This window comes from Danio rerio, chromosome 16, assembly GCF_052040795.2.
Source record: "Danio rerio strain M-AB ecotype USA chromosome 16, GRCz13ab, whole genome shotgun sequence".
Lineage (NCBI taxonomy): Eukaryota > Metazoa > Chordata > Actinopteri > Cypriniformes > Danionidae > Danio > Danio rerio.
This window is the reverse complement of record NC_141036.1, coordinates 27,921,127-27,943,815: the sequence shown is the minus strand read 5'-3', so window position 1 is coordinate 27,943,815 and position 22,689 is coordinate 27,921,127. Positions and strand designations below refer to the sequence as shown.

At 34.3% G+C, this 22,689-nt stretch overlaps 2 protein-coding genes across 4 annotated transcripts; both read right to left on the bottom strand.

The window, feature by feature from the left end:
- Positions 1-5,323: 5,323 nt before the first annotated feature.
- Positions 5,324-15,612, bottom strand: tyrobp (transmembrane immune signaling adaptor TYROBP). Of its 3 annotated transcripts, XM_087284871.1 has the most exons (6): positions 14,204-15,612; positions 14,042-14,119; positions 6,955-6,975; positions 6,685-6,843; positions 6,538-6,602; positions 5,324-5,759 (listed from the first exon to the last, which is right to left on the bottom strand). In XM_087284871.1, the coding sequence occupies exons 1-6, from the start codon at positions 14,220-14,222 to the stop codon at positions 5,703-5,705; spliced, it is 399 nt and encodes a 132-aa protein (XP_087140997.1). In that variant the 5' UTR covers positions 14,223-15,612; the 3' UTR covers positions 5,324-5,702.
- Positions 15,613-17,972: 2,360 nt separating this feature from the next.
- Positions 17,973-21,951, bottom strand: hcst (hematopoietic cell signal transducer). Its single transcript, NM_001100102.2, is given in 5 exon segments — positions 17,973-18,596; positions 18,682-18,813; positions 19,825-19,845; positions 21,356-21,425; positions 21,884-21,951. Coding segments are annotated over 4 exon segments (240 nt in total). The 5' UTR covers positions 21,399-21,425; positions 21,884-21,951; the 3' UTR covers positions 17,973-18,552.
- Between the last annotated feature and the right edge of the window lie 738 nt (positions 21,952-22,689).

Here is a 22,689-nt window from a genome sequence, read left to right as displayed (position 1 = left end):
AAAATAATTGGTTTCTTTCTCTGAATATGTTCCTGCTGTTTCTTTCTGAGTAGTTCAAGCATGCCGGGCTTTGGGTAAATAGTGTGCAGGAAGCAAAAGAAAGTACATGTTTGAAATCCTATTAAAAAACCTGATGTAAGATTATTAAAAGATTAGCTTAACCTAGTTTCATCTGAACGCTCTCTTTGTTTGTCCATGTGTCCTGCAAACAAATAGCTTTTAGGCACAACTGTAAAATATGCACTCATATGTGCTACTGGTTTCCAATTATAACTGTAAAAATAATCCCATATTCACGTTTAGTGTGAGTTTGTCTTTTCCTATTAAATGCAACCGAAGTTATGGGAGTACAGCAGTGATGTGGAAGACAAAATCTGCTGAATGGCTTCACACAGACAAACAGCTGAGTGAAGATGTACTTCAGAAAACACTCACCATTAGGCCTGAAACATCAGCTGCAGCCAAAATCACATACTTCCCTGCTGTGTACTAGGCCAAAAACTGTGTGTGACAAAAATGTGTGATAAAAGATGAATATATATATATATATATATATATATATATATATATATATATTTTTTTTTTTATTCTAGGCATAAAGAAGGAATTTTTGAATGGCAGTAAAGTGATGAAATGGATTCTGGTCATGTTATAATGACAACTATAAATGTGGTGCATCTTTATATTCGCGCTTCATTCATGTTATGCAATAATGTGAATCTACGTGGTAATTCTCTACTTACCATAAAAGTAAACAGCCATACACAAAACATTGATTGAATGCAACTCACTGAATGCAAATTCAGCAAATACTAAATGGCTGAAATGAATGCAACTCGCACTTAACTACTTAGACCTACTATAAAAAACTACTTTTTTTCTGTCACAAGATGGCGCCAAACACTGAAGAATGGCGTCACTCGCTCGCTCACTCACTAATTTTCCTTTGGCTCAGTTCCTTATTTATCAGGGGTCACCACAGCGGAATGAATTGGTGTCATAAAAGATAAGCATAAGCAAGTATATGAATATACTGGGTCAACCAGTCAAGATTATTTGTAGTACCCATATGAGCCTGTGTTATTAGCTTCACTCGTCGTTATCAGGACAAATACCTTGGAATGTTGTGACCTGGGCCGGCGCGTCCATAGAGGCGACCTAGGCGGCTGCTTAGGGCGGCAAAATAGAGTGGGCGGCGTCCCAGACACTACCCTTACCACCCACGCCCTCAGTTATATCCGCGACTAATAGAGAGGGCGGTGTCCGCGACACTATCCTCACCACCCGCGCCCTCAGTTATATCCGCGTCTAGTGCGATAGAATAGAGAGCGGCGTCCGCGACAATACCCTCACCACCCGTTCCCACAGTAATATCCGCGACTAATAGAGAGGGCAGCGTCCGCGACACTACCCTAACCACCCGCGCCCTTAGTTATATCCGCGTCTAGTGCGATAGAATAGAGAGCGGCGTCCGCGACAATACCCTCACCACCCGTTCCCTCAGTAAAATCCGCGACTAATAGAGAGGGCAGCGTCCGCGACACTACCCTAACCACCCGCGCCCTTAGTTATATCCGCGTCTAGTGCGATAAAATAGAGAGCGGCGTCCGCGACAATACCCTCACCACCCGTTCCCTCAGTAATATCCGCGACTAATAGAGAGGGCAGCGTCCGCGACACTACCCTAACCACCCGCGCCCTTAGTTATATCCGCGTCTAGGGCAGCAGAATAGAGAGGGTTGGGGTTGAGGGCGGCATGACCATCCTTTGCCTAGAGCGGCAGTTCAGCTTGCTCTGGTTGTGACCAGTCCAGTCAGAATCAATTATTCAAAAGAGCTGTGCAATAACAATTATTTAGCAGATTTCTAGAAGACCTACTATTCAAAATAACTACATACTCAAGAAAGCATGTCATTTTGATGCAAATTGAAATCTGCTACTACTACGAAGTCTACTCGGTATGTACTACATTTGAATTTAAATTTACTACTCGACTGTTAGAAAAGTCCGTTATATAGTATGAATGGGTGCAGTTTGAATGGAGCTCGAACGTACTACAGTACATCTGCCATTTTGTCATGATCACTCAACCTATCCATGTCAGTTGCTTCACTATCATTCATTAATATTTTCGTGGTGCATCATGGGATAGCATAGCGTTCATCAGATGAGTACTTCACAATCTCACCGGTAGTATGTATTTCTCGTATACTGTTTTTCAAATTCAATGAATACTGTTTGGTTTGCATACTGTTTTTAGTGTACTATATAGTATGGAAGTATGCAATTTCAGACGCAACCTTTGTGTCAGTTTAAGGCCGTTTGACTCAAGGTTTTGGTTGAATTCCATTATATGAATCACCAAGGACTATTAATTAATCCAGTTAATCCAATGTAAATAAATAAATGTGGCAACCCCAGATTAATAAAGGCACTAAACAGAAAAGAAAATGAATGAATGAATGAATAAATGAATAAATAAATAAATAAGTAGACGTTTATTTTGGTAAAAAAATAAATAAAATCCACACAACCTACTTAGTATTCAATTCCAACTGGAAACAGATCAACATGTTGAAATTAAATTCTCAGCAACTTCCAGTTTATACACATTAAAAAAAAAGTTCCATCCACCGTTTAAATGGCTTGAGAATGAGTGAGTGAGTGAGAATGAGTTAAAGACTCAAAAATAAAATTCTGTCATTTTTTAGTCATCCTTCACCTTTTTCCAAACCGGTTTGAGTTTTTCTTTTTCTTTCTTTTTTTCTTGGTAACACACTATAATAATAATGATGATGTTTTAATATGTCAACTAAATTTTACTGTATTACTGAATTACTGATGAGTTATGGCGCTCACTAATCATGAACTAACTTTAACTACAACATGATTCACAGGTAAATAACAGTTACCCTAATTGCTAGTACATGTTGTTAACAATTTATTAATTAACATTTACATTTAAGCTAATTGTAATCAACATGAACTCATGAGCAATTAATGTATAATTATGTCATGACTTTACTTGGAGGGGCACGTCACCATTAGCTACTCGTGAACTACTGTGTTTAAACTGTTAACGTTGATGTTGAATGAACACTTTTCTGTTGTTATTCAGTGTAAATGCACAAGACGGGCATACATAAGGTCTTCATGTGTAGTTAAGAATGTATAAATGGGGATCTGTCCCTCCAAGTAAAGTCGTGATGACATAATTATACATTAACATATTATAATTTCATGATAGTTAAATTAGGCATATACACTAATATGGTAATTAATACATTATTTAACAAGCAAGCTTGTACAAGCAATTAAGGTAGCCATTATTAGTTCATAATAAAGTGATGTTGAGTTTATGTATTAACACAGCATTATTCATCTACTGTTATTGTGAAGTGTTACCGTTTTCTTATTTGTCAGAAAGCAGTAGCAATTGACTTCAACAGTATTTTTGTTCCTTTAAAATTCTATGGCTGCTTTTCCCCAAGATTCTTCAGAATATCTTGATTATTTTGTTAAAAAGTAGAAATAAATAAATAAACATTTAGAACATTAAATAATCTTTAAATAATCTAGCTCCTGTTTATCTAACCAACCTTCTGTCTCACTACAATCAAACTCGCTCTTTAAGATCTCTAAACTCAGGTAGGACCTAGAATAGCAAAGTCGAGTAAAGGAGGTCGAGCCTTCTCATTTATGGCTCCTAAACTTTGGAATAGACTTCCTGATAACGTCCGAGGCTCAGACACACTCTCCCAATTCAAAACTAGATTAAAGACCTTTCTGTTTAGTAAAGCATACACTCAATGCATCACTTAACGGGGTTTCACACAGGTTTCTGCATCTTGTTTATATACACTATGAAGAGCAGCTATGCTAATTATTCTCTTTATTCTCTATTTCCACCTGGGGATACTCTTCCCGAGGACCTCAGACTATGCAGAGTCACTGATTAGATCCAAGACCAGCTGCGAGATGATCCCAAGGTTTCCATATCCTGGACCAGGCCATATCCTGAGCAGCTGCTGCGGTGATCATGAAGGAGTGGAGAGCATGAGACTGATTCCAGTGACGCTCCAAGGACAGACGAGTCTTCGCTGAGGCCAGCTTCCAGCCTCCGCCGCTGAGACTGCAGCTCTGGCACAAGACATTTGGCCAGTGGAGAAATTAATATGGTCGTGCCCCCAACTAAGTCTGGTTTTAACTTTTTTTTTTTTTTTTCTTCACTTTCGCCAATCAGTGAAGTTTTTTTTCTCTCCGCTGTCGCCTCTAGCTTGCATGGTTTGGGATCGGTAGAGCTCTGCATCGATTCAGTGTTTGGACTCTAAGTAGTGATTTTTAACCACACTGAACTGATCTAAACTGAACTGAACTTAAACACTAAAAAACTGAACTACACTGTTCCAATTTACTATGACCATTTATGTGAAGCCTTTTGACAAAATCTATATTGTAAAAGCGCTGTACAAATAAAGCTGAATTGAATTGAATGGAACATTGGAGTGTGAGTAAATAAGTTGTCATTTTGTTGGGAACGATCCCCTCAAAATAAAATCTTTTGTTTTAGGGGATCTATCCCTTTAAGAGATTTCAAGCTCCTAGTGGAATGTTAATTTCTTTTTCTTTACTTTTTCTTTATTTCTTTAAATATTTTAAATCAAAGCAGTTGGTAGACTGACAGTCATTTATTTAAAAATTCAACACAAAACTGAAATGACAGTTCCGGCTCTGTGTAAATTGGCTAATTATGTGTATGGTAAACAGTCTGTCCAGCATTTGCATTTACACTATCATACTTAGTATTCCAACAATAAACATTCATTGTATGCAAAGACAAACAAACACTGAAACTGCTTTAGTTCAATGATACACCAATACAGGAAGAAGCGCTGAAAGAAAAACAGTAAATTCCTAAATAAATAACAGTGGATGTGACATAAAGCACAATGAGATAATAGTGCACTCTTGTGGACGCTGCAAGTGGTCACACTTAAACTAAGAGCTCAATTAAACTGCTCGAGGTGTCAAGAACTCTTCAGTTTCATTTATTTTACCTAGAATACAGAACAATATATCAGTGACTCTACTCAGACCATATATTTTAGGATGAAGGTGTTGAATTTAATAATTCAGGAAATTCTGGCCTAAAGAATTATAATAATAATAAAAGTATTTGGCTTTTGTCTAGCTGACTGCAGTTCAGGTCAGCTACTGCAACTGCATCCACTTCCTCGGACATAAAAGGTGGTTTCATCCTTCTGTTATCTCACTATGCTGACAAGCACATAACACATACAAGAAAAAACTTAAAAGCCACAAATTAAAATCAAACACATTTATTTTACCATAAGGAGCAAGGGAATCTTCCAATACAAAGATATACTATGAATAAATACAAAACTGACATATAAAGATACAAAAAAAAAAAAACTTTTACAACTATAATAAAATGTGGAATTAAATCTTCAAGTTCCTGAAGATCATTTCCTTTCCACAAACCATTAACATTTATTTTGATGATTTTTATATGTACCAATCATGATGATTCATGGAAATTGTTTTGCATGATTCAATTATTATAGCTTATTTATGTCAAATACATATTTGTATGCCACAATATGAAACCGTCATGAACCTATGCAATCTCCAAATATTGGTGTGAACACAACTCGTTCATTGATAATGTTAGGTGACCTTGTTTATTTCCGATACTGCTGAAGATCACTGTATATGTCTGACTGCACTCCATAAAGCTCCTGTCAAAACATTGTGAATAAATTGAGTACACATATAAGCACTTCAAGAAATCATTAAGACTTTTTAAGGCAAGGTAAATATAGGGTACAACAAAATTAACTAATAGTGTAATTACTTGATTATTTACTTAAACACATCTCACACAAATACATCTGCATCTGTCACTTTGAGTAACATTTACCTCATACTACTTTCCGCTATATTATTAAGACACTCTCACTTTATCATATAGGTTATTTATTTTTTTTATATTTATTTATTTTTAAATAAACGAATGAACAAATACCTCTGTAAAATTGTGTCACTTGATGTGTGTAATAATAAAATGCTTTTAAAATATGCATTGTAATTAAAATGTATGGATACACACTAATAAAGTGCGACAAAAGAAACACTTTAAAATGTATTTTGGAAGTTTTCTTTACATTAAACTGAAGAAAAATACATTTTAAGAAAAGCCAAAAATCTCCAAACTCACTGGTGCATGACAAATAGTTTTGGCAAGCAATGTCTTGCCTTAGTTTGTGAACTTCAACAAAACTGATCTCACATATATTGCATTGCATTAAATACACTGCAAACAATGCTGGGTTCCACACAATCGACATGACGGAATTAAGTTAACTTATGAGTTTTACCAATTTAAGTGAATTAAGCATAAAACAATTAAGATTCCCCCTATAAAACTCATAAATTGTGTTGCTTTAGCTTATTTTCAATAAGTAGTTTGAACAAATAGCAAACATATTTTTTGTGTACATATTTTGCTCATTTTACCTGGTAAGGTGATTCTACTTCAATTGGTTTTGCCCTCATAGATGTCTGCTGAAGCTTTGCTTTGCCTTAAACATCAGAAAAACATATGATTAAGACTGAAACTCATAGTGACTGTTTTTTAAAATATTTTCCTACAATCAGGCTTACCTGAGCTACAGCATCTGCCGTGTGCATGTAAACTCCCTCTCTTTTTCTGGCGAGAAACAAAACAGTAGACGGAGAGAGCAATGAGGAGCGTGAGAATAATATCACACGTGATGATCCCCACAGCCACTCCAATGTCCATCTGGTAACAGGAACTGCAGTCTGAAAAGCAGAAAATGCATTAGCATATAATATGCATTAAAAAAACTACCAAACAAACAAAAAATAAATATTTATCAACTGAGTATCAAAGATGTATGGAAAAGTTGTTACCTTGATTTGCCTCTACAAAGCCTGCTGATCAAAGAGAAAATGGAAGAGAAAATGTTAAAACAGTTAGATTTTTGATGTTGATCTACAGAAATAAAATGCAATTTCTTTGATTACTTGCAGTAATAACAACTAATCTACCTAAAATCCACAAATAAAACATAGATTTGCAATTTTTTACCTTTGAAACTGCTGTTTTTTAGGATTAGTTTTATTTTATATTATTATTAATAGTGGTTGCACAGAATGTGACACGATAACTGCACTGATGATGTTAGGTTCAGGGCGATTGTTTAGGGATTGGTTTAGGGATTGTACCTATAGGTTTAGGGATTGTACCTATAGTCATGTGATGATTTTTAGCTTAGAACAATTTGAGTGTGAGTAAAGGTGAGGAAATTTTCAGTTTTTGGGAAGAACTATCCATATAAAATTCAGATAAGTTTTTTTTAAGATGTTTTTTTTTACAAAACAGTATTAGTAAACATTTCAATATTCATAAACTGGTAACACTTTAGAATTACTATCTGTTATAATAGATTATTAAAAGCTATTAGTTAATGAGTTATAAATGACTTGTTAAATAAAAGTTAATAGTTTGTTAATTATTTATAACTGTGCCTTATAGATAGACAACAGATAACTTACAAGCTGTTAGTTAACAAGTTATAAATGACTATAAATAACAAGCTAAAAATAATAATATAAAAATAATAGATCTCCCCTGCATCTGCGTGTGAAAATCAGCGCGTGCCCAAATGGGAACTCCCATTTTCAGTCAAATCCTTCCCATTTTACCTCCCCCGACACTCCCACCCAAACAGAGCTGGACACACCCACTTTCCAGACCTTTTCCAAACTAGACGTGTGAAAACACCCTGCTATTGGCTTATGTATGTTATTGGGACGTGATTCTAAAGTTGCAACTATTCGTCATTTACTAACAGTTAATAAATGAAGAATAGTTGCAACTTTACATGTAACAACATATATAAACATTTAACTGATACTTAGAAAGTCTTTACAAACAGCTTGTTCATGGTCTATTACTAATTTATTAGGTATAGTTATAAATCATTAAATTACACTTAACAAGTCATTTATAACTTGTTAACTAACAGCTTGTAAGTTATCTGTTAACTATATATAAGGCACAGTTATAAAAAAAATAACAAACTATTAACTTTTAATTAACAAGTCATTTATAACTTATTAACTAACAATTTATTTATGAACTATTAACTAGTTATAACAACTAGTTATTCTAAAGTGTTACCCATTAACATGAGAGTGTGGTCATATAAGAATAAGATTCTTTAGAATAAGAAAAATAATACATTAGATTGAAATGAGGTGTTGGAAAAATGTACACTGTAAAATCTCGATCTGTCAATAGATAAATAGACAAACACACACATATATACATTATGTGCATTTTTTTGCAATAATCTCTATATATAAACCTAATTTTGTGAAAGTGTGTAAAATATACTCAATATAGTCCAGTCATATTATGTTTTTTCTACAAAATGGTAAAATGTTTTATGTGGTTGAATCTAGAAACGAAAGTTCATGTTCTGCCTTCAACATGAGTTACTGAACTAAATGTGAGTGGAAGACTCAACTTGTAATGTTTGTTTCAACACTTAGTCAAGAGAACTGAAAGTTTCATTTCTGAAAATGTAGAAACTTGAGTTCAACATCCAAAACTTGTCTAACTTAACAAACAATCGTGTTCACAAAGGCACATGAAATGCAAGACAGTAACTTAATATGGCTAACTTCAAAAATAAAGGCACAGGTCATTTCAAAAAGAAGAAATAAGTTGACACTTAAAGGCATAGCTTACCTAAAAAAAAAGAAAACAGTATTTTACCCTAGTGTAAAACCTTTATGAGTTTTTTTTTCTCAGTTGAACTTGAACAGATTCTTTTAAAGAGTGTTAGAAACGGGTAACTGTTGACATCCATAGCAGGAACAACATATACCATTAAAGTCAATAATCACCGGTTTCCAACATCTTTCAAAATATCTTATTTTGTATTCAACTGAAAAAAAGATACTCAAAAAGGATGTGTAAATGACAGAGATTTCGTGTTTGTGTAAACCATCGTATTAATTGTTTAAAATGTTTTTTTATAACATTATTATTTGTTTGGATGAAAGCTTTATACAGATATAAAAAAGCTAATTTAAACTTAAAACCCCACAATTTTGCAGTCTATACTCAAAAAAAAGTCTGGTTTTATGTTCTAAACAACTATTAAATCAACATCTAGCTTGGGTTTTGAGAGAAAATGATGCCAAAAGCCAGTTTTTAACTGTTTAAAAACCTAAACCCGTACAGTTTATAAAAATTCTCAAAATGGACTCACCAAACAGTCCGTTGACGGGGAACATTATAAACAGTATCCTTCTCATAATGAGTGCAGACAGGTTTAGGAAAGATTGCTCAGGGTTTACACAGCCCTGACTCGAATACAAGAAGCCTTTCTGGCCACGAGCTGAAACACCTTGAATATCACAACCAATGATATGGAAATTGTCTCTGTGTGAAAAATCACCAAGTGTGAGCTGATGACTTATCGCCATCCATCAAAATAGAAGCAAAGGTTTCTGAGGAGGAGCTACATGTGCTTGTATTTGCTATCACACACATACGGACGCACACACTTTAGTTTTTCCTTTAAATAGTTTGTATTTTATCCAGTCAGAGTTAGAATGTTTTTAGGCTTTAATTATAAGACATTCAAAGATAAAACTGAGGTTTTTTTTTATGTCACAGTTGCATTTTCGAATGTCCTTCTTGATGTACTTTCACTTGGCAATGTGCGGGAAATGTATAAAGACTAAGAGGGACCTGGGTGTTAATGTGGTTAAAAGGCTCACAGCACAGGATGTGACTGCTAAAGCCAGTATCTGATAACCACACATAGGTAGAAAAAAGCAAAAACAATTGTCTGATTCTGCTAATAATACTTATTTGACTGAAAAGGATGTTGATCTTTTTACTGTGTGATTAAGTGATGCAGAAGTGACACGACTAAAGCAAAGTCCTGTTTACAAGACATATAAACAAAGGTTCGGGATATTATTGACTTTCTGAAGCTCGGTTTGTAAATTCTTGACCTTTGTCTTACTGCATGTGAACCTCCTAAAGATTGTTATCTGTAGTCAAACGCATCAGTCTCAGAAAGTCATGTTCTTTCGCTTATCCGGGCCCACTTGAGGTCACGAATCTCAAAATCCAAAATAAAAAGAACTGATGATATGTCTTTAATGATCAGATTTTAAGAGTATGTCAGTGAACAAGTGATACAATGTTTTGATGTCTTTGCAGAAAGGCTAAATCCTCATTTTTAGGCATACTTAAGTAGGCAACACGGTGGCTAGCACTGTCACCCCACAGCAAGAAGGTTGCTGGCTCAAGCCCCTGCTGGGTCAGTCGGCATTTCTGTGAGGAGTTTGCATGTTCTCTTCGTTTTTGTGTGGGTTTCCCCAAAAGTCCAAAGACATGCAGCATAAATAAATTGAAGAAGCTACATTGGCCATAGTGTATGAGAGTGTGTGTGTGTGTGTGTGTGTGTGTGTGTGTGAATGTGAAAGTGTATGGTTGTTTCCCTGTACTGGGTTGCGGCTAAAAGGGCATCCGCTCCTTAAAACATATACTGGATTAGTTGGCGGTTCATTCTGCTGTGGCGACCTCTGATAAATAAAGGTACTAAGCGGAAGAAAATTGAATGAATGAAAGTTAATTAAGTCCAAAAATATTACCAATAAGTGAAGTTTCACAAACTAATTTCGAGAAGAGCACGTGATATGATTGTGCACTGCTGGCCACTCATCCGTAATCAGTAATAATCCAATCAGAATGATCCGAGCTTAATATAAATGGATCACTTTCTCCTTATTGCTCTATTTTCTTTTTGGAAGAATCCCCCCTTCCACTCCATCTCCTCCTTTTTCTCCCCTTCTAAAGGGGGAGCGATCGAGACCTACCTGATCTCGGTTCTCCTGATATGCTACTAGACCGGGCGGGAGCCCTGGGCTCAAATATCTCCGAGCTCAGGGTTCTCTCTCGGGACAGCATGTCAAACCTGTTATAAATGCCAAGCATATCTAAGTGGGAACTCTTAAAATAAGTATTTAAAAGAGTAATCGTTTTTGTGGGTATAACAGAATGGTCATAAATAAATTAGGGGGGAAATATACAAAAGAGTGAATTGTAAAGATTCTTTTCTTGAGACTTCCTCATTTTTCAGAGGAAGAGTCACAGTCTTGTGGTTGTTTTGGACGTGGGAATTTCTGGGAGATTCCAGAGAACAGTCATTAGATCCTTTTCATATTTATAACACTACACATAAAAATAGCCTGCTAACATATATACGATCATAAATTTTTATTTTAAATCTTTGCTTTGGATTAGCAATTCACAAAAGGGTTTTATACTGTGCATATTCCTGCAGTTAACTGTATGATAACTGTAAAAACGTTATGACAAAAAGTCAAGACAAATACTTTTTACGTAGCTTGAACTTATTTTAATCAAGTTAGATAATTAAGTTAATCAGGTTACAACTTTAAAAATTTAAATTTCATCAGCCGAATTGATGTAAGTTGAGATGACTAGAAAACTTTGATTCAAGTAAAAAATGAAACGCAGCAATGAAATGTTTACAGAAACAATCAAGTATTATGAGCAGTGTTGGAGAAAGTTACTTTAGAAAGTATTGCATTGCAATATTGAGTTACTCTACAAAAAAGTTACTAGTTGCGTTACTTAGTTACTTTTTATGGTGAGTAATATGTTACTTTTGCATTACTTTTGATTACTTGGCTGAGGCATGATCTCTTACAGAACTTGTTTTTTTCACTCTTTCTTGTTTAATATGAGCTCTGCAATTCACAGCGCACTGTATAACCTACACCTACATTTACCTTTAAAAAAACACCAAAAAAATGTTTTTAGGATAATATTAACTGAGAACTTCCTGAGCCCACAGCTCTACATGCCGTATATACAGATTATTCATTCATATTTTTTTCGGCTAAGTCCCTTTATTAATCTAGGGTCGCCACAGCGGAATGAACCACCAACTTACCCAGCACATGTTTTATGCAGCGGATGCTCTTCCAGCTGCAACCCATCTCTAAGAAACATCCATACACACTCATACACTACGGACAATTTAGCCTACCCAATTCACCTATACCACATGTCTTTGGACCGTGGGGGAAACTGGAGCACCCAGAGGAAACCTACGTAAACACAGGGAGAACATGCAAACTCCACACAGAAACATCAACTGACCCAGCCAAGGCTCGAACCAGCGACCTTCTTGCTGAGAGGCGACAGCACTTCCTACTGCGCCATCATACAGATTATTGAAAGTGAAAAACAATGTGTTTGCTACTTTTGTACTATTTGTCTTAAGTAAAATTACTGCCCATTAAGGCAATCCCTTTTACCTTTTCTTCAATGCGATCAAAATAATGAACATTCTCTCATTGACTGCGTAATTCATTGTGACTACTTTCATATAATTCAGCAGTTTATTTTTTAAAAGCTAATTAAGTTAAAAAGTAACTCGCATTACATTTTCAAAAAAGTAACTCAAATATTATTACAAATTTTAATAAAAGGATGCATTACTTTATTCGTTACTTAGAGAAGTAACGTTATTAAACTCTCAGAAATAAAGGTAAGCAAGCTTTCACTGGGGTGGTACCTTTTCAAAAGATACAAATTTGTACCTAAAAGGTCCATATTAATACCTCAAGGGTACATATTGGTACCTAAAAAGTACAACAGTGTCCTCATAAAATTTTTAGGTGCTAATAATATATACGTTAGAGGTACCAATAATGACCCTTTAAGTACACATTTGTACCTTTTAAAAAGGGACCATCCCAGTGACAGCTTGCATACCTTTATTTCTGAGAGAGTACAGTTAAAATCAAATTTATAAAACTTCTTCTTTTTCTTTTTTAAATGTTTTCCAAATGACGTTTAACAGAGCAAGAAATTTTCACAGTATGTCTGATAATTTTCTCTTCTGGAGAAAGTCTTATTAGTTTTATTTCGGCTAGAATAAAAGCAGTTTTAATTTTTTTTAAAAACATTTTAAGGTCAAAATTATTAGCCCCTTTAAGCTATATTTTTTCCATAGTCTACAGATCAAACCATCGTTATACAATAACTTGCCAAATTACCCTAACCTGCCTAGTTAACCTAATTAACCTCGTTTAGCCTTTAAATGTCACTTAAAGCTGTATAGAAGTGTCTTGAAAAACATCTAGATATCATTTACTGTCATCATGGTAAAGATAAAATAAATCAGTTATTAGAAATTATTTATTAAATCTATTATGTTTAGAAATGTGTTGAAAAAAACTTCTCTCCGTTCAACAGAAATCAGAGAAAAAATAAACAGGCGGGCTAATAATTCAAGAGGGCTAATAATTCTGATTACAACTGCACGTAACTCGCTTTAGTTGTAATGTATTCCCCCAACACTGATTATGACAATGTTATGAGATGCATAGCAATCAACAAACAGTCATCAATTTTTTTCAATCATCAATCCTTGCAGCGTTGGAGCTGGAAAATGTCAATTATAAAAAGCATCAATCAGAGCCTTTTTTTTTAGCCAAAATGTCCATTCAGGAAAGCAGCCTAATTTAGTCTGTAATATATCAAATGAGGATCTGCAGCGTTGAGCCTTTATGCAAACACTGACACCATGAATATACCAAATAAGGATGTTGAGTCAGGTTCAGCTTTGAACAGTGTGAACCATAAGCATAAGAACACACAATGGTTCATTGTTAACCTGCAGGTAAATTACGAGTACTGTGTAAAGCAAACAAGATAATCCAGGATCCTCTTTTGTCCAGGTCTAGAATGACAGGAATTTCAAATTAGTAAAGCCTGGAAAAATGCTGGAGTAGTTAAACAAAAATACAGTACTTCTTAAGGTCTATCACACAAAGCATGAAAACTACAAAGATAACGACAAAGTTCTGAAAATCACTCTGAGTGTAAAACCAGTTTTATAACCACAGTTATGATGACAAATATGTGCACTACCTGACAAATGTCCTGTCATCAATTCCAGTTGTAAAGACGAACAAATAATATCTGCTAGTTGATCACTTGGAAAAGTGGCTGATGGGAGATTTTTCAGATGAATCATTTGTTGAGCTGCATCACAATCATCACAAATACTGCAGAAGACCTGTTGGAACTCACATGGGCCCAAGATTCTCATAGAAATCAGTCAAGTTTGGTGGAGGAAAAATCATGGCTTGGGATTACATTCAGCATGGGGGCGCGTGAGAGACCTGCAGAGTGCAACATCAACAGCCTGAGCTATCAAGACATTTGTGTTGCCCATTAAACTACAAACCACAGAACAAGACAAATTCTTCAGCAGGATAGTGCTCCCTATCATACTTCAGCCTCCACATCAATGTTCCTGAAAGCAAAGAAGGTCAAGGCGCTTCAGAATTGGCCAGCCCAGCCACCAGACATGAACATTATTGAGCATGTTTGGGGGTAAGATGAAGGAGACAAAGATGAATCCAAAGAATCTTGATCAATGCAGAGATGTATGGATGCAGTCCTCCAAGTCATACACAATATTAATTCTTTTTCCACTGCAGCATGACTTTATATTTTATACTGTAGGTTATTTCTGTTAAGTGACAAGACTTTAGTCTAAGCAAAGTCAATCATCCCTGTCCTAATTAATCAAAAATCAAGACATGGTCATATTTTATTTTGCTAAAAGAAACGTAATCTAAAGGCCTTTGCCTTTCATATAAGCCATTTCTGATACCAAATGATCAACTGAAATTCAAGTTATTATTTGTTGTTTCTAAAACTTGGATAACCGACAAGACATTTGTCAGGTATAGAAACAAGATCCTTTGAATCACTTTCCGAATCTTTTTTTTTTCTGATAATTTACAATAAAATCCTGACAGCCAGTCAGAATTTATTGAAACATAAAGGGCACATGGAGATTTTCACAGCTTGATGTTTAGCCCTCTTTTCAAAGATTATTTAACGATAATGACTATCTTGAAAACAACTGATTGAAAGAGAATAATACAAATTTACATGGAAGCTATGAGAGCAAACTGTATAACAATAATGGTACCTCAGGTATCAAGTACAATTTCAGCATCTTTGTGTTGCTTTCTTTTGAAAATGCATAGAAAATGCAGGGTTTTTTCTGGAAAATGATCTGTTGTTCTTATTCAACTAAACTTACTTTGATCGATAAATTGACAGTTTGATTGGATAGATTACACATGCTATAATATAGCACATTGACATCTGCTGGTTATAATAGGTATTGCAAAAACAAGCAGATCGTTCTATTTTTTTTTTTTTACACAAATACAGTTATATTTATATTAACAGTTACTGTTTTTGTTATGAACGCCCCTTAAGTCCTTTCAAATGTATTTAAACTTAAAAAGCATTTGATACATTTAATTTTTTTCACACTGGAAAAGAGCTAAAGTAAACAGAAATGTCAGTAATGGATGTTTATGAAAACACTCTCATCATTTATTATTCTGACCCAGTCATATATGACCATCTTTTTCAGAAGAATACAAAATATTTTAGTCCATGTACGTGTTGTAAACCACCTCAAAAAGTAAAAAAAAAGAAAAGAAAACACACACACACACACACACACACACACACACAAAATCAACATGATTGTCAGTTTTAAAATATTAGAAATCATCCTACAGGTGCCTGTTGTTTCGCATTACATGACTTCTTCAGTTTGTGTACTTGGCGCATTAGTATGGTCTTTATTCGTATTCATCTGAAGAAATTCAGAAGCATCCTACTGTATGATGTCATGAAGTGAGTATTGTCCCTTTAAGGCAGTGGTGTCCAAACTCGGTCCTGGAGGGCCGGTGTCCTGCATATTTTAGTTCTAACCCCAATTAAACACACCTGAACCAGCTAATCAAGCTCTTTCTAGTTACACTAGACTTCCAGGCAGGTGTGTTGAGGGAAGTTGGAGCTAAGCCATGCAGGACACCGGCCCTCCAGGACCGAGTTTGGACACCCCTGCTTTAAGGGCTCCATTTTAATTGTTGTTATATGCACTTGATATATATATATATATATATATATATATATATATATATATATATATATATATATATATATATATATATATATATATATATATATATATATATATATTTGTACTGTGCGAGTGCATTGTTTCCCCCTTCAACCAAATCTTTTCATGTTTGTCTGCCAAAACACAGCAATTTATTTCCCTTTGTGTTGAGGAGATGATTCAATATGATGAAACAAGTATTTCCACTCTCATTTTTTATTTTTGCTTGCTTTCTTCTTTTAATAATTAAGTACAGTTATATAGTGCAGAGTTATACTTTTTTACTTTCTCTCAAGTTCGTTTTTGGACACGTTTTTTCATAATTTCATCATTTAGTTACTAGTATAGGTTTCAATCATTTATTTTCTTTTTTCAGCCTAGTCCCTTTATTAATCAGGGGTCGCCACAGCGGAATGAACCGCCAACTTATCCAGCATATGTTTTAAGCAGCAAATGCCCTTCCAGCTGCAACCCAACACTGGGAAACATCCATGCACACTTGCATTCACACACATACACAATACTGACAATTAAGCTTACCCAATTCACCTGCAGCATGTTTTTGGACTTGTGGGGGAAACCAGAGCACCTGGAGGAAACCCATGCGAACATGGGGAGAACATGCAAACTCCACATAGAAATGCCAACTGATTTAGCCAGGGCTCAAACCAGCGACCTTCTTGATGTGAGGAGACTGTGCTACTCACTGCACCACCATGCTGCCCTAGGATAGGTTTGTTTTCAGTAAAATATAATTTTTCTATTTTAGAAAAAAAGAAAAATGACAAATCCACTTTTAAGAAAGATTCTATATTTATGAATGGTTAAATATGATGCAAAAAAACTCAAAGTTCTGCATATTTACAATGCTGTTGAATATAAATCTTTATATAACTCTTTTTTGTGTGTGATGCCAAAGACTTACTTTACTATATAACTAGGGGCGGACTTAGCCAATAAGCGAGGTAAGAAGCTGCTTAGGCCCAGAGAATTGAGGGCCCTGAACAATGTCAAGAAGCCTATAAAAATCATATAGCTCTTTTATAAATGTTCTATCTTATGTTGTAAAATCTGTCTATAACCATTAAGATTTTAATGTTATTACTTCATTTCAAAACCGGGGGCCCAGTGCATAGCCTAGTGAAACGCTCCTTCTGTATTGCACATGCAAATATTAAAATTAAACTACAAATGTGGCTATTTTTATTTGTGAATATATTCTTTAAATTTTACATTAAGAAGATAAAGGTTCCACTTAAACTATATATTTTTAATATGCCATTTATTTATTAAAAAACTGAAGAATTTAGAGAGAAAAAAAAATCTACAGACTATTTTGAGGGATGTAAACAAAAACAATGGTCCCAACATATTTCCTGTTTTACATTTTTAATTTCTATAGCGTCTGAGAATCCAAAAAGAGCCACATATTGATAAATAATGTTATGATAGCTGTTTTAACATGAAGTTATGATTGAATTGCCTCTTGTTACAGTTGTGAAATAGTTTAATAACAAGCAGTAAACGTTTATGTGTCAATGACATCACCATATTGAAATGGTCTATAAAGAAAGAATTGAGCTCCAATGCTAGGGCCCCATACCCAAAATTGCTTATATCCGGAATTGCTTAGGGCTCCCGAATCACTAAGTCCACCCCTGCTAATAATCATAATGCAAAAAACAGCTGTTTTTTATGTCTGTAAAAACATAATGAATAATGCATGAACAAAGAGAGAGGCATACATTTACAGTATAAAGGTATCATTTAAAAAAAGAAAGAAAATCCTGAAACCTATCCACTAGGTGGCAGTGTTTTTCTGTACTGGTGTTGATGTTGCTGTTAATTATGTGCTATATTCTTTACTTTCATTAAAAAAATAAATGAATCAATTGAAATGTCTATTGAGTGATTTACAGTGCGAGTCAAATGTCTGTAAACGTTAAGGTTTGTATCTTTTTTTTGTGGACAACAGCAATATTGTCAAACATCATCTAAAATACCTTAAGTGCTAAATGTCAGTGTCACGTGATGCTTCAGAAATTCATCTTACAGTTTCTGTTCTGTTATGATCAGTTATCACGGGAGTTCGATCTTTAATCAGGTTCTTGTCATTAATGTTCAGTTCAGCTTCATATATTTGTGCAAATAAGAAAACAAGATTTTTTTTTTTAAATAATATGTTGTAATACTAATGTTTTACTGTGTTTTGATCAAATTTACCTTGAATAAAATAAACTCTTAAAAAAAAATCTTAATGTTTCCAAATTGTTTTAAATATGTGTCAGACAATTACAGTAGAGTAAATTAGAAAACTTTGTCTAATTCACAAGGCCACTATGATAAAAGTTGTGTATTGAAACGGTGTTAAATCATTATGTTTTATAATATCCACTGTCAGTCACTTAGTTTTCCATTGTTGACGTCAGTCTGCCAAAGATCTTCATGTTTTGCAGTTTGCTCTAACATTCATGTAGACTTCATCAGCTAAAGAAATACACAAACATGTTAAAAGCACGTCTGTTTCAGAAATGCTAAAGAAAAATTCATGTTTGTATCAGCAGTTTCTTACCATTTTCCTTCTTCTGTCTGCGCTTGCTAGCGTACCAGTAGGTGGTGGTAACAATGAGGACCGTTACTGCAACATCAGCGAAAATAATACCTGCTACTGTCCCTGAGCTCACTCCAAAACATGAGTACTTGTCTGTGGAAATATTAAGGGTTTAAGGCATGAGAAGTACACACAGCATACACACAACTGATGCAAAAGTACACAACCCTGCCTGTGCTGTAAAATCAGATCATTTCCAACGACATAAAACATTTTGTAGAGACTTAACGTCTCAAAACATTTTTAATTTGGCCAAATTAACAGAACTTTATTTTGTTTTGCACAACAAAGACATTTTGTGATGTGTGCTGGTTTACAGTCTTCTTTCATTAACATTTCAATGTTGATCATAATTGAATTAAAATATATCATAAACTCATTTGTGCATTTTGCTTAGATAAATGTTGCATAAACTCCAACCCTTAGGATTAACACTTAATGTAACTGTAAAAGAGACCATGAAGAGTTCATGCAAACAGTCTTCATGTTTTTCAGCTCATCCTCAATCAAACCAAAGGCTCTGCAAAGGTAATTTTTAACATAACAAATACGTCTGAAAATCCTAAACTAGCATAAAATCACTGATTAATTTCAACATTGAAAAACACTTATACAGTCAAACGCAAAGAGTGTGGGAACCAAAACTCTGCATCTACTCAGTAAAGGTGCACGTAAATATTGTAACATTTTGGGTTCACATAACATGTTACTATTGAGTACAATGAACTTTTCAAATATGTGAGTGAAATGAACTAGTTTCATTGAATTAATTTTACTTTCAACAGATCAACAGTCAAATATTTAATGCTGATGATATACTGCGAAACTTTTTGTTTAATGTTGCTGGGCAGATTTGGGAAATGATGCCATAAATGGGCAATTGGGTCAGACACGAGGTAACTAATTGGGGCAAAGCGTGACATACACAATATTGTTGCCAGTTCTTAATAGAAAAGCAGTCAAGCAACATCGCTTTGCAAAATTGCCCAGTGCATCTTCGGCATTAGAGATTGATATGACAAATATTATGAACCGTGTGTCATAAACATGCAGTTGCTAAACATAAAGTTGCTGACTGAATCAATACCAAACATAAATGCTTACCTCCATCAGCTCTGACCATGACTTGAAAAAAAGAGAGAGAAATTACTTCAACAAACTTTAATACAATTTTTAAAAATCGTAATACAATTATAAAGCAGTTGTAAACAATTGATCTGGGCTGAATTTAAACAAACAAATGAAGTTGAACATTACTCAATTTAATTTGTTTAAATTCAACACAAACAACTTGTTTGTAACTATTTTGCAGACATAATTTTTTGTGTATCAGTCACATTATCAGATTACAAAAAGGGAAAAACAAAACAAAAGAAGGAATAACTACAGCTATCCAAACTTTTAGGCCCAAAATGCTACAAAAAATGTGGTACAAGTTTGAGTATCAGGTTGATGTCACTCAAGTGTCAGGAGGGGGTAATATTGAACATCTATGAACTTGATTTGTTTTTTTTTTCACATTGATTAATTACCCAAAGTTCCATCACCTTTGGTTAAATACAGATTTTCAAAGATGTGGTATTTTTTGAATGTGCCTATATATATATATATATATATATATATATATATATATATATATATATATATATATATATATATATATATAGTTAAAGTCAGAATATTAGTGCCCCCAACCAACCCCCCCCCCACCCCCCCTTTTTTTTATATTTCCCAAATGACTTTTTAACAGAGCAAGGAAATTTTCACAATATGTCTGATCATTATTTTTCTGCAGAAAGTCTTATTTGTTTTATTTTGGCTAGAATAGAAGCAGATTTTAATTTTTTTAAAACCATTTTAAGGTCAAAATCATTAGCCCGTTTAGGGTATATTTTTTCGATAGTCTACAGAACAAACCATCATTATAAAATAACTTGCCTAATTATCCTAACCTGCCTGGTTAACCTAATTAACCTAGTTAAGCCTTTAAATGTCACTTTAAGTAGTATAGAAGTGTCTTGAAAAACATATAGTCAAATATTAGATTTACTGTCATCATAGCAAAGATAAAATAAATTAAGATATTAGAAATGAGTTATTAAAACTATTATGTTTAGAAATGTGTTGAAAAAAATATCTCTGTTAAACAGAAATTGGGGAAAAATTAATGAAGGGCTGATAATTCAGGGTGGCTAATAGCCTACTTCTGACTTCAACTGTATATAGTGGCATAGTGCAAAATGTGTGGACACCTGCATGGACTATTGATGGGGCCCCCAGAATGGATGAAAAAAAGACTTTATTTATAATTCTTTTTTATTTAATTTTTATTTATTTCTTTATTTATATTTACTGTTTACTATGTTTTCTAAAGAGAGAGAGAGAGAGAGAGAGAGAGAGAGAGAGAGAGAGAGAGAGAGAGAGAGAGAGAGAGAGAGAGATCAATAGTGTGCATCATTTGGCCCCAAACAGCACACTCAGAACTGTAATTAATGCAGATAACCCCCTACACAAATATGTGTGGAAAGTCACACCTCTGTCTAATACATCTAACAGGATATATGCACACTGCACTGCATGGTGGTCTCAGACAAGAAGAACAGAGGAAAGGTGGTAAAAAACAACCATCACGTACCAATCAAAGAGAGGAGAAACACTAGAAGCCCTTTCTTTGTCATTTCCTGTTTAGCACTTTTTTCCGCGATCTTGCTCACGATAAGAGAAAAGGTGCAAAATATCACAAAAAAGGGAAAAAAGGGAAAACATCAGCGAACGGCGCATGTAATACATGTACTATTTAAATTAAACACGTTTTACTTACGTGACTAAAATGAGTGTGCTTTAAGTCATATTACAAAACAAAACACTGACATGACTGAACAACATAACTACATAGATGCAGAGACGTTTCACCAACTGCATTCATACAACATATCATTACCAGACATAAACTATCACAAGCGTTCGCCTGCGCATAACAGTAACATAAGCGCAGTCTTTTTTCTATTAACTTGTCTGATTTAATGGCCAAGTAACACGACCACCGTAAGAACGCTAATCACTAACAACGAACTAAATCGCACTAGAGACGTGTTTGATTCACAAAATGAAGGCATGAAGGTTATTTAAACTCTTCAATATCAAGAAAAAGAGTCTTTCTTACCACCCAAGTGATGTGCTGCGATTCATTTAAACGGTTGACATCTTAATAGCTGTGTCAACAGACTTCCGCCCACTTGGCTTTAAAGGTTTTTCCCTTTCCATTATGAGTCACAAAAGGTTAAACCTCCTAAATAATAGCCTACTAATAAGGCATGCGTGTAGCATTATCAAACACTTTATTCTCAGTAACAGCAAACGACTTTTTATATTACTTGATTAAATTATTTCACTTTGAGCATCGTCTGCAGTAGGAACCCCCCAAAAGTGTAAAATCAAATGACATTGAGCTTATAAATAAACAAAATGATGACGGCCCCACAAATATTATAGCATAAAGTTACACTTTTTCACAGAACTTTTCTGTTAGTCCAAGAAGAATTATTTTAGTTTTCTTATACAATTTTTAATATGTGCTTTATAATTAACCTTCATTTTATTCATAAAGGTCAATTTTCAAATTGCAAGTCAGTATTTATAGAATTTACACAAGAGATTAAAAACTACTTACAATTTCAGATTAAATTAACAAGCACTCAAAACGTTCAATTTGCATGACCTGTAATATGTATAAAAGTACTAAATCTCTGAATTGCTATTATCATATTATTTTGCCCTCTCCACTCTCAATTTCTTCTGTATTATATATCTATCCTCAGATCAGATGACCTATTGATATCTCTTTAATTTCTGTTTGATTTCTGTTGTTTTTTCCCCGATTGTTAATGTTTTTTTCATTCTTTATTGGCACCATTGTAAAAAAATCTAATGATTATTATTTTGAATGATGTGTACCAAATGAATCATTCT